The sequence below is a fragment of the Anser cygnoides genome, chromosome 7 (assembly GCF_040182565.1).
Source record: "Anser cygnoides isolate HZ-2024a breed goose chromosome 7, Taihu_goose_T2T_genome, whole genome shotgun sequence".
Taxonomy (NCBI): Eukaryota; Metazoa; Chordata; class Aves; order Anseriformes; family Anatidae; genus Anser; species Anser cygnoides.
Genome location: NC_089879.1, coordinates 35,379,124 through 35,392,657, shown reverse-complemented (window position 1 = coordinate 35,392,657; position 13,534 = coordinate 35,379,124). Strand labels below are relative to the sequence as shown.

Here is a 13,534-nt window from a genome sequence, read left to right as displayed (position 1 = left end):
AAATGGCATAGGGTTAAAACAAACAAACAAAGATGGTTCTTCAATTATATCTGATCCCTTCAAAAAAAAAAAAAAAAAGATTTGATTCCCAACTCTAATATAAATAGGATAAAGGACAGTTCTCAAACGTCGTGAAATTTTCACAATAAAAAATATAACATGCAGGAAGATAAGGCCATATTTTTATTGCTTGTATTTTTAAAAATTCTTCAAAGAAAACAAAGGCAAGTAAAACTAAAATTGTAATGCTTGTGCCGACTCTTTGTAAACCCTCCAGCAGAAAATTCCCTAACACTGAAAATCAATGAAACGATTTTTAGATAGTGATTTAAATAAAGCAAATCAGGCAACACAGGGCAACATTATGGACTACAGATAATTAGTCAAATCTTTAGCATTTTAGAAAAATGTTATACATGAGAACATGTGCTTAATGTCTAGCCTCCATACAATGCGTCAGGAAGGCATTGACTATATTCCCTCACTGATGGGAAGGTAAATCATACTTAAGCCATAATTTTCTACTTCAAGAATATTACTTGCAAGCAGCTGAGCTCTGCCTTCATTTTAGCTGTGCAGGAATTGGGTGCTTCAAAAAGCATGAAAGTATTATTCAAAAAATCCACAGTATTACCCAGAGGGGGAAAAAAATGGTTTGTATGCATATAAAAACTATACAGGTTGGCCAACAACTACGTCTTTGTTACAAAGCTGTAACCTGTCAGTGAGTTATGAGAGAACGAGAACGATCTGATGTCTTAACTCTCAATAAATGATTTAGAAGGTAAACTTCAAGTCCAAACTTAAAGTCCAAACTTAAATTCCTGAAAAAAAAAATGTATGTACATACATTATTTTTATCTTTCAGTCTAAAACAAAATCTTAAGATATTGAATGACACTCAGAAAGCTTGGCACTAGCAGCAACAAAAACAGTCACTACATGCATAAACATTACCTTTGTTGTCTTCTCCCTTAACGTAAAATCATGTTTAGTTTATACCACTTCAGGCAATGACTATGTCACATTCCATATAACAAACAGAGATATACTCCAGGACTGAGTGAATAGTAGATCTTCACATAAAATCAGAGAATTTTTTATCTTGTAAAAATTGTACTTTGGAAAGGATAAGCAATATTCATGCCCACCCTGGCGTGGTGGGGGGGAAGGCAGGGAGAAAATGAAGTTATTAGTATCTTGTTGCTTTTTTTTTTTTCCTTACAGTTGTATAATCCTTTCTAGATAATGAAGTCTGTACTCAAAAAGGATGTAAAAGATGCCTTTTTTACTTCTTTGATTTTGGAGAATATATTAATTGGACAGTTTAAATGATGATGCTACTAAAATCAATATGACCCTTGAAATCAGAAGTTACACTTCAGTGAGCTGAACTTGCAGACAGGTGGCACTGAAGGTTGGAAATTTTGGGGTTGTTTTTTGAAGTGTCCATTACAGCTCAGAATAAAGTAATTTCACTTCCTGAAGAAATGACAAGTTAGCATCTTGTTTAATTTTCCCTGGCATATATCAGGAACAAATTGCACTAAAATCAAGAATATTATATTCTGAGAGGCTGTAAACATGGGGCAGGACAGAATGATAAGAATAAAGGCAAGAATAAAGGAAGGACAAAAGCCAGATCTAAAGCCTGACTCATGCTGCAGGACTTTTCATTTTTTTATTTATTTATTTTAACAAAGACAAGCAATTCTGCCTGTGAGTCACAAGGCCATAACCGTCAAAGAACCAATGAGCATACTATGAAATAAGACCTTAAAAGGTTTCATATCTCTCCATTCTAATCAATTTGTACGCAACTTTCTTTAACCTTTGAATTGCACATAAATGAAACATTTAAAGAATAGAATTGAGCATATACATACATATTAATTATGAAAAACAGGTTATGAAAATGATACTCCACAAAATTGTATGCGATTATGATGCAAGTGTGAAAAGAAAGTTCAATTTCTGACAGATGTGTGCCAAACACTTCATAAAATATTTATGCCTGTCAAAAATGAGTGATGCCCTTTTTCTCACTATAGAGAATGACTCCTTGCATGTAATGTAAATTTATACTGTAATAACAAAAACCAGAATGTTTCACACCAGCTGTTAGATTAAGAATTTAGCTATAAAATTTCTCAGAAGTCAAAGATTATGGTGTTTTCACTTTCTGGGGAATATGGTTGTCATGTATGTCCATGCATCACTTATCAGTATCCCTTATTTCACCTCATGTCAGTAGTAAAAGATGTCTTTGCCTATTCAGTCTTATAATGTGTTCATATACAAAATCTGAGACCTGGAAGATTCAATTCAGCACTAAGGCATAATCCAGAATAAATCCAGCAAAGAGAATAGTATTTAAAGTGTCACTCTTCAAATTAATTTCAGACAAAAACTGCCTGTGATGTGACTGCTGAGATGCAAATTCTCAGGCCATTTTTATTGTTCACAAATTCTTTCAGTAATAAAAAAGACTAACATCAATTACCAATATATTGCCACAGAATTATCAACACTAAGAACAGATAGTGAAAATGTATATGTTCTGTCAGAGAAGATTAGAAACTGTTTCTAGAAAAGCGTGTGTCTCTGATGTTTTCCTAGAAGACAGCCTTCCTCCAAATACACTCATTTGATCTTTTCTAGTGATAGTAACATATTTCTTACAGGATCCATCCTCCATACAATTGTATACCATTTGCTTTAGATATGTTTCTACAGTAAGTTTGAGTATGAGAGACTCCAAAAGTTTTCTTGGTTCATTTTCATTTTCTAGGTGTGTCTGTTTTTACAATGCTGTACATTTGTACATTTTACAGTGCAGTACAGTGAAGACATTTTGCTCATAACAGGAAGGAAAGTGAAGCCAGGCAGAAGAATCCAAACTCAGTGTTAATATAAAATTTTATAGAAAATAAAAAGCTGGAATCACACTATTTCATTTACAAATTATCCCATCTCATTTAACTTATACTTGTAATATCTTCGGTGTAGAGACTCAGATTTCCATTGACTGACACACTATCATGATATATATTGCCTGCTAACTAACCACTGTAAACTTTTTTCTTGAATTAGAATTGCCCTAACCATATATCTAGCTATTACTAAGTGTTTCATTAACTATGCTTTAACAGTTCAAATAATATCAATTTAATTGTACATAAATTATATATTAAAAATATACAAAACGTATATATGTTATACAAATTTTAATAAGAATAGTAAATTATCTCAATTTGTTTTATTTCTTCTATAATTAATCATTTAAGTGCCTAATTAAAAAGTGAACTTTTAAAGAACATACCTACTACTTACAGCAGCCTTTAAGTAACAGCACATTGACGAAAATCCCTATAGGATTTAGAATTTCAATAATAGCTATGGAAGTTGTATGTTGAATAGGAAAGGGTCACAAAAGTTCAATTAGGGAAAAAAATAAATATGAAAGTTGCAAAAAAGAAAGAGAGAATACATACTCAAATCATATTAGTATTTTGCATTAATCCCATTATGATTATTTCCTCTTGTGTCACAAGGCTGAAACAGCATTACATCCTTAGCTTTATTGACTGACTTGGTGTTCCTTAGAGAAAAGCACCCCAGAACAGAATTAAGTAAAAATGAGCAAACTGATATAATGTGAAAACATTCGCTCTGATATCAACACAATGTCAATGCCATACTTCATCGGTAACATTACAGCTGGCTAACTGTTAAAAAACAGAACAAAATAAAAACAAACAAACAACAAAACCCTTTCTGCTAGGTTATGAAGGTATGCATCCCCCATCCCCAAAGTCTAGCATTACCTGAAATTATAATGCATCTTCAAGCACATGATATGTTGAATGACCTGATATGTTGAATATCAAGCACATGATATGTTGAATGGCAGCACTGTAGATAATTGAGAATGCCATTAAATGCTGGATGCACTGTGATTGGAAAGGCAGTGCAGCATGAACATATCTCCACACAAAAAATCAGACATACAGTTCTGAAGGAAAATGTTCTACATAGTAAGGGGTTGAAGAAAGGAAAACATAACCAGCAATTAGGAAGAAAACAATAGTTGATTGAAAATTTATTCTGAGCAGCTGAGTAACTGAAGTGATAATGGACAAATAACCACTGGTTGTTTGGATATACTTCAAAAACCTCATAATGCAGTAGATTAAACCATTTTTGCTCTGTCATTTTTGCTTCTGAGAGACTACAACATTTTCCTGTTGTTTAGGTAAACTGTCATCTGCAGATATCCTAACTTGAAAAAAAACCCTTGAAATCAATCTTGGCATTTAAAACACTGAATGGATGATGCTTTTCAGCTAAATTCTGTAGTGATTCTACAATACTATTGTTTATAAAAACAGCACTCCTTATAGGACAATGCTGAGCAAAATGCTGTGTACTAGATCTCATCCTGTGTTGCATGCTACCATCTCCCTTACTGTACAGAGTCTGATTTAAAAGAAAAGCAATATAATTACCTAATATTAAGGAAATTAGGGTTTAGGGGAAAAAAAGTTTTACATATGGGAAGTTTTACTTATCTAGAAAAGCAGAGTTTCCCAAGTTTAAGAGTTGCGGTTTTGTGTGTATGTTTTTTTGGTTGGTTGTTTTTGTGGTTTTTATTATTATTTATTTATTTTATAAATAGAGATGTTGTTCTGGTTTTGATCTTTATATGCCATAGTTTTACTTACAACACTAAAATTGCTGATGAAATCAAATAGACTGTTTTTCCAATATTTCTGCTTCTGACCTGAAGTAGCAGCAAGGAAGATTTCATATGAAAGCCTATTTCTGGCAAATGTATGTGCAATCTTGAAGGCAAGATAAGCTTAGACAGTTTGAACATAAATACCGAGAAAATTTGAATTCTTTGGCCTTGTATTCCTTTACAGATAACAAATCAGAAGATTGGTAGATAGATTTAGTGCAGAATGTTTTCTATGTAACATAAGCTTATGTAACATTTGCAAACACATTGTACTGATTCGTTCAAAAAGAATTAAAAACTAAATGCCTGAAAGAAAAAAAAAATATTCAAAAGTTTAGTAACAGCTCATTTAACACTGTTCTAAATTAAAAACTCCCCTGAACAGAAAAAAATGGGAAACAGAAAGATGCTAAAGCATGCACACAAAGAGCAAGCAAACACTGCCCTCTGAGCATCGTTAGCTTTGTCAGTAATGTCTTTTAAGAAATCCATCAGGTACACCACTGCAGTTCAAGCTGTTATGGAGAAGATGATAATTTCATTGACGCTTTTATGAAGTGGAGGAATGTCCTTCCATTCATGGACTTAATTTCCTCTGATGTGTATTTATTTTTGTTATTTACATTTGCGACAGCATGATACAAAACACTGCTGAAGGTGATACCAAGGTTAATGAATTCTGAATGTCTGGGGATCGACTGTGAATCAAGAATAAGCCCTGTATAATGTAAGCATGGATGTTATAAATAAAGAAGTACTAGAGAAGGTTAGGAGTTCAAAAATTGATGTGAAACAAGCGGCAACTCATGAAAGATACTGTTTTCTTGACTTGTCTCAATATTGTATGAAACTTTGCCAGATGGTAAAAAAAAAAATAAAAATAAAAAAATCCTGCAGTTCAAATCCTCAGAAGAAGCCTTAGATACTTTAGCCAGAAGAACACTTATCACTATATCCCAAATTTTACTTCTCTTCATGTCACCTGACTTTTTATGGCATCAGAGTACTGATGCAAAAATTGCATAGTGAATAAAGGAACAGATAGAGGAATGTAGCATTGTTACAAATCTATCCAAGTGTTAATCTGTGATATCACAAAAGCATGAAGGTCAGAATTCTGCTGAAGCAGAGAAGGTCAAGAAGTATTTCTCCCTGTCTCAATGGGATATTTGCCTACCAGGCAATTGTCAAACAGTGCAACTAAATACACAGTTAAGTTTCTCCTATTGTACTTTATAATAACAGTGTAAATCTTTATCCAATCCTCTCTTGACTTTTCTTTGATTCACATATATATTACAACTAAACAATCCAAAATGAAGTCTCCTGAAGTGTTCCCACTTTGACCAGGCCTTGCTGATGAAAACATGGTGGGGGAGGGCTGTTCAGAGACAGAACATTAACAGATAATGACAATATACAATTCAGGTATATCAGATAATATAAAGTCTAGCTCTTTTTTTTTTTTTATATGTAGTACACATGGAGAAAAAAAAAAGTGTTTACCAGCTATGTTAACTAAGAGTTAAAGACTTTATTGCATATTGCAAATAAAAGAAATATTATTGCAGCTTTATGTTAGTAGGGGGCTGGTAGACATTTCAATAGTTATAAAAGCAAGGCAGAAGTGTGTACCATACATGATTTATTTAGAAAAAAAACAATCATGTAATTACAGCAATACTCGCCCTCCTAAAATAACTGTGGAGAATGCTAAATACATCTGTTAAGCAAAACATATTTAAGTCATTATGTCTGGATACTTCACATTCAGTCATTTTAAAATTTTGCTCTGGGTACTACTTAACGTTGGTTTTCAGTGAGTGTGGCATTGTCTATTGTAGTTCCAGGAATATGTAAGAAAGTTAATATTATTTTCACATATTTAAAAGAAGTAACCACAGACCACAGTTAATCAAATCACAGGAAAAAAAAATCTATTAAAAAGCAATTAGGAGGTTACTATAAATAATTATACTTCTGTATGCATTTTAGAAAAAAGATCTTATTCCTGTAGCTTTTCCATTCGATTTCATATTTGAGAGGTAAAGTTATAAATACTGATGTGGTTTACTCAGCATTGCTACAGCATCCATTAAACAGACCAAGGACCAGTAAGTCTTTAAATGAATCTGGCATGCCTTCCATGACAATCTTGTCAGGGATGGGTTCTTAACTCTAAATTATTTTATACTTCTATTAATATTCTGGAGTGAAAATAAAATCCACATTAATAAAGTTAACAGATGATATTAGGGGATGATAATGTAGTAAGCTAGTAAATAGCTAGGATGACAATGTAAAGAACAAGCAGCGCTTGGTATCATATCTAAAGCAACAAACTATGCATTTTAATAGGTAACTATAAACTTATGACTGAATTTTTCTCCACTAAAGATACTTTCTGTCTCAAATAAGTTTTTCATTTGAGAAGGAGACAGGAGGAGAAGAGATGCAAAAGGTCAAAGTAGCCCATCCCTTCAACCAGGTACACTAGAAGCACTTTCATTTAAAGCACTAAACTTGGTTTCAGCTATCATATCAACTTGTGACAGCTATTCAACACTCACAGAGTGAGACTAGCTTGGAACTGCCACTTATTCACACTGGAAAAACTGGAGTGCCCCCTATGTATGGTCCCTCCAGTCAGAGTGGACTAGTAACCAGAATGAATTTAGGGTCAATTTTCTATTCAGTGTTTCTCTGCTTCTGTGTCTTTTGGTTAACTTTTTTTGACTTCTCATCAGTGGAATAGAGAGAGAGTGAAGTTTGTCTGTTTGCTTGCAACAATACTCATTAGAATTAGTTCTGGATGTCATCACAAATACCTATTTGTCATAAGTTTACATTTTCCTATTAATTTACCAACTCAAAAGTCTGTTATGAAATATCACTATCCGGTACCCTGACAAAGCACACATGCTCTGTGAAATCTGAACTGATTCAAGTTCAGGTTAGATTAGAAGAAAGCAAAACATTGTCTTCAATATAATACATATGTGATATAGTCTTTTCAATGACATATTATTGCCAAATGACCAAGCAGATAGATTATTAAAGATGATTGTCATCAAAAATCCTTACACCTGTTTGAAGTCATTTGAAGTTTTGAAGTCAACAAAAAATGTTACTGCACATAAAACTAGTGCACATGCACATAAACAAAAAATACATTTTTCCTACAAAATTTTTCCATTATGTATAACTTCTAATGCAAGTAAAACGGCATAATATGTTTTAACTAGCTTTGTAAAAAAAAACCTGCTGTGAAAGATATAAATATTCTATAATTTGGATGCGTATTTGAAGTTCTCACCAATAGGTGGCAGAAATACATAATACTTAAACAAAATCACTGAAAAAAATGACTGCAAATTAAATGTGCTAAAACAAGTATACTTTTGAGAGCTGCGAGTACATCAAAACACAAGAAATTATTACAAAGTTTGGTTCTTATAATTCATCTACCTCACTGGTATCCCCACTATTCAGTTATTAGAGCACTTCTTTGTGTCACTGTAACTAAGGTACTGCTCTAAGTTCCATACCATTTTCCAAAAGGTATTAAGTCTTCTGTGAATTCAATTTCAGACTGAGCTGTTCTGTAGAGGTTACATAAAAAATGACTACAGGGTATCAAAATAAATGTTGTTTTCCAGGTCAGTTTTCCCCACACAGACTTTTAACTAAGGCTTCATCTTGAAGCACACTTGCTGGATGGCCAGGAGGCATTTGCATCTTCTGTTTAAACCCTGTATAAGAGACACTGTTTTTTCTCATCATTTATCTCTTTCCACTAACCACAGAGGGAAACTAATTTCATTCTCTGACTCATAAAAATAGCTGAATGTCTACCAGAGACATTGGAAACCATCTTCTGAGACCAGGAATTGATACTGAAACAACAAGTCAGAACAAAATTACTTGGGACTTCTGTAAGAGTACATGGACAGGATTTGAACAAGAACTTGGGGGGGGAGGGAAGCCCTCTTTTGCTAAGTTCTCTTGCCATACACACAGAGAGATTCATTCTCTATGCTGTGAATATATCTACACTTGTGTCTATTGTCTGTCTTCTTTTTCCCACTGTAAATCTTGAACTATTTTTCTGAAAAAATAGCACACCTTCAGCAGCAAACTAGACTGACAGGGAGTTTCAGTAGAGAAAGATGATGAAAAAATCCTTCTGATAGTAGAATCTATTAGGAATCTAACAGCAGAACAGATGAAGCACTGAAAGCATATAGTCAAGAAAAGGAAATGGATCTTTTTCTTCTGTGATTCAATGATTCAGTATGGGAAACTATCATATATCTATGTAATTACTAAGGCTTTATTTAAATCACTGTAGTTCTACAGTCAATTGTTCCTCATTCACATGTTCTTGTAAACATGAAGCCAAGATGATTTTACATACCTAATCTTCCTCTATCAATATCACCCTGTCAAGGCAATTCATTCCTTTGTTCCTTATTACAATCTGTTCATAACTTTAATACTTTATTTTTAATAATCATGCAAGTGCATGATAAAAGGCATTTCAGTTATCTGAAGTGCCTTTGCTATCACGGAAGATAGACTAACTGTTTCAAGTGGAGTGTAGAGTGTTTGTAAATCATTACTGAATAAGGCTGGAAGATATTCATGCGTTGCAGGGCTCTCCAGCTTAGTAGACTGCAAGCTATCAAAGAAAAAAAGATCTGATCTAAAACTTAACTGTAACACTCAGATCATAATGACTTTGTGTTAAAAAATGAGTTTTGTCATGGCATCATTTCTGCCACTGGAATTTTTTTTGTTTTCCTCCAACAGCATTTTCAGCCTACCTTCACTTAGACTGTAAAGAAAGCACATAGACAGTAATTCACTGAAATTATTTGGTTGAATATAACTGTGAAAATGACTTGTAAAATCTTTGTAGCCAGAAACTCCATCTTTTGCATAACCATTTTTCCCTTGGGAAGATTCTCTCTATTTCACAGAAGCCTGTGCTTGAAGTAGAGAATTGTCCTTTTACCACTATCAACAAATTTCTTGTACAGCGTGGTGCAAGAAGTGTTTATGATTTTATGAAGCATAACTTTAGTTTACATGTAAGTATCTGCACAATTGCTACTGTTTGCAAAACAGTGTTGGAGAAATGTCAAGGGGATCTAGATGCAAATGAACTTCATCTGAAAACACAGTGATGTTTTTAACTATACAGTTTTAAGTCTCAGCATAGCGGATTTAACTCCACTGACTATTGCAGTATATCACTGAATTGTTTACAGATTTATTTCCTCCCTTTCTCTACTTATCACCTATTCTTTCAATAATATAGTATGCAGATCATTCCATGTGCCAGCTGTATTCTGCTCGTATGTTCTCTTTGCTTGTGCTACCCTTTGACAGCTAAGAAAAATGATACACTAGAAATCTTTTCTAAAGGGATATATCAAATGTAAAGATGTGTTATTTTTGTAGGTTTTAAGTGCTGTTGTGCCTTCAGCTTTATATTAGACAGTAAACACCCTACCATTCACAGGAACAGTTTGATGGTAAAGCATAATCTGATCCTTTTTAAATTCTGAATTTTGTTTGCATACTGGAAGCTAGCTTGAGGATTAGGTCTGAAACATCATCCCTTATGAATACTGACTGAAAAATTAATTATGAGATACACAAATACATTTCATGAACAACTGAACCCCAAAGAGAATCAGGAAAAGGGGAAAGCTTCACATACTGAGTTAAATAATGGTTTAATAGTGGCATTTCTGAACTAGCATAGGAGTAGGAAGAAAACCAACTGGCTTTCCACTACCGTATACAAAAAATTATTTATTCAGATGACACGTCCTCTACTACATGTCTTTCTATGAGCATTTAGTGCTCTGAAGACCAAACTTAATTTTGACTTAGGACAGTGCATTTAAAAAGAAATACTATTTAAAGTATGTGTTCATATTTACTTTATTATTAGTTAGCTAAACCCCAATGGTTCTTGTGAAATCAGGAATTCAAGACACATTCTGGTGACTTTCATTGTTTAATACTTAGACAACTCATCACAACTGACTAAAATGAATTAGTAGTAAATAAGCTGGAAAGACCCTCGTGCACTATACATTCCAGATAAATTTATTTTTACCACATTTGGGCTCCTGAATTATTTTGAAATGTAAGGTATAGAAAGGAACCCTGCTTCATCAGTAACTGATTCCTAAACATGCAAAGAATTGCTGGGATAGAGTGAATTTTGAACCTGTTAGATGGTCTTTGTGTTGCCTAACATTAAGCATTCCCTATTTACTAGCCTCACTAGAAGACTAAAATCCCTGCAATTCCTATATCCATGGGAATACTTGGAGCAGAAACTCAAACTTACATGTTTTGAATCATCCTCTGGATAAGCATTTTTCCCTCAATTACAAAAATATGTAAAAGAAAAAGGAAAAGCGGGCACCTAACCTGAAACTAAGTATTACACTCAAAACACCCTCTTATTCCTTTCACCCACAATTCCTGTCCTTCCATACTTCCATAAGTATGTTCCAAGCATTTGGCTTCAGCAGAGTAAATTTAGCTGTCTCTTTAAAAAGAGAATAATACAATTATTAATACAATACAATTATTAATACAATAATTCTGTAAAAGAACAGACAGTCTTCATTAATACACTTCTGTGTATTTGATTAAAAACTCTTTCATCACAGCATCACAAAATAATAACTTTCTGGTCTAAATTACATTTGTCACAGACCCCAATAATTCACATTTTTTAACTAGTAAAATATTTCAGTAAGGATGATTTTCCCTCAAGCGGAAATTGCTCTGGAATAGACACAGTGAAAGGAAATGCAAAGCTCAAACACTGTAAATATGTCACGCCTAAGCCAGCTACATAAAATAATAATAATAATAATAATAATAAAACTGTGTCTCAGCAGGTGATAAATGTCTTAAAAGGATTCAGTCAAAAAACAGGTGAAGTGGAACTATAAACAAGAAATCCAGGAAAAGTGACATTGGTGCAATTAAGAAAAAACAGAAATCCTTTCAAACCCACAAATAAATATAAGTACAACACTTAACTCTGCCTGTAAAATGACATGGATCATGAAAAGTTTCTCCTTGATAGTTTTTAAAGTGTTCAAGGTCTCTCGTTATTCTTGTTGGTACTGTTAGATTGTCATGTCACCATGAGTCCATCTGTTGTGCAATCACAAATGGTATTCATCTCAAATAATTACCTCTTTGCCTCATTTCCTTTTTTTTCCCATGTGTGCTATTTTCTCATTTCATATTCGTTTTCTGTGGATACTGTGATTCTAATTTCTAGTCTTTACTCTTAGATCACCTTCTCACCTTCACCTCCAATTTAAATCTGAAAATTCTGGGAAACCGATATGTCAGCTTCAAGTACGAAAACATATCCTTCTAATTCACATACCAAAAACAATCTTGGATTGAGTGACAGCTAGTGAAATGAGCAATTTTCTTTTAAGGGTAAGTTCATTTGTTATTAACATTCTGAATTTTATTTCCTATCATATAATATGAAACTGTATCACATTTTCTTCTTCAAAAAGCATTATTTAGTTTTACACACATAGTAGAAGAATATGATGAAGACACTAACCATGTGATAATTTGTAATCATCTTTCCTGGCTGTATTACTGCTTTCTTCTTTGGTGTATTATTAACCACTATAGTGTGAACCCGAACATAGTTATACAATCTATTACGCTCCTTTCATAAAACATTGAATCATAGATCATTTTTGTATCTTTACATTTCTGTATAAAACTGGAAATATTATACTTCTATAAAAGATAGTCTGTTTTATTTTCCTTTCTGAGTGAAACATTCCAGTAGACCACTCCCTTTGGTTTGTGTGACAATGACTGCTTGTATTTGTAGAAAACTGAACTGAAAAATGTTAAGGTTCCATATGTTGTCCCCAAATAAAAACTCCCAAATTTCGACCCTCGTTTTACATACCAAGTGCATATTCCTTTCTAGTTACAAGAAACTTAACATGCAAATGATGTGTTCTTTTTTTAATTGATTTTTTTCTTCTCTGTTTCTTTTTGCGATCCTTTTGACGTGTGACATATTTTTTTCTGTTGAATTCCTAGTGGTCTTTCCTATACAAAGGTTAAACTTGGTAATGTCTACCCAAATGTATTGCTTCGATTGATTTAAAATTTAGCTATATTGGTGTAAAATGTGAACAGAACTTGCTGATCTCATTGTTGAAAATGACTAATGACAATAGAGTTAAGTAAATAATGGTCTGGATCAGATTGTAAACTGTGACAATTACACTAAATTCCCATTTTTTGTAAAAGCAGCCTCACGTTAGTATTCTCAAGCTGGACCTCACCACAACTTGCAGTAGGAGATTATATTAGTCAATCGAGAACAAAATGAACTTAATAAGTGCTTTTTCTAACATAACCCACCTGTCTGCTGAAATAGCAAATTAACTGCAAGAATAATTTTGGTACTGTTCTTCTGCTTCCATGATGCCACAAGATGAAGGTATCCTCTATCAAAATATGTCAAGCTGTTTTTATAGCAGCTTTATTTTTATAACAGCTATTAAAAGGAAAAAACATTTTACTCACCAAGCCAACTTCTGTTTAAATATACTGACACAAACACTGGAGGGACCGTGAAGAAATCTACTACTGAGTTAACTTCTAGCCAAAACCATAGCTTGTCATTGGCTGCTATGAACTGCAAAAAAAAAGAGGGGGAGAGAGAGAAGAATCAGGTTATACTCATGGTGATTGCAAGTGGGT

General features: G+C 33.3%; 1 protein-coding gene across 30 annotated transcripts in view; it reads right to left on the bottom strand.

Moving 5' to 3' along the window:
• KCNMA1 (potassium calcium-activated channel subfamily M alpha 1) overlaps positions 1-13,534 on the bottom strand; it is a 475,240-nt gene that overhangs the window by 176,860 nt on the left and 284,846 nt on the right. For all 30 annotated transcript variants that reach the window (XM_067000555.1, XM_067000548.1, XM_067000549.1 and 27 more), the window contains one exon: positions 13,358-13,469. In XM_067000555.1, coding sequence (XP_066856656.1) covers positions 13,358-13,469 — 112 coding nt within the window. The remainder of the gene's footprint in view (positions 1-13,357; positions 13,470-13,534) is intronic.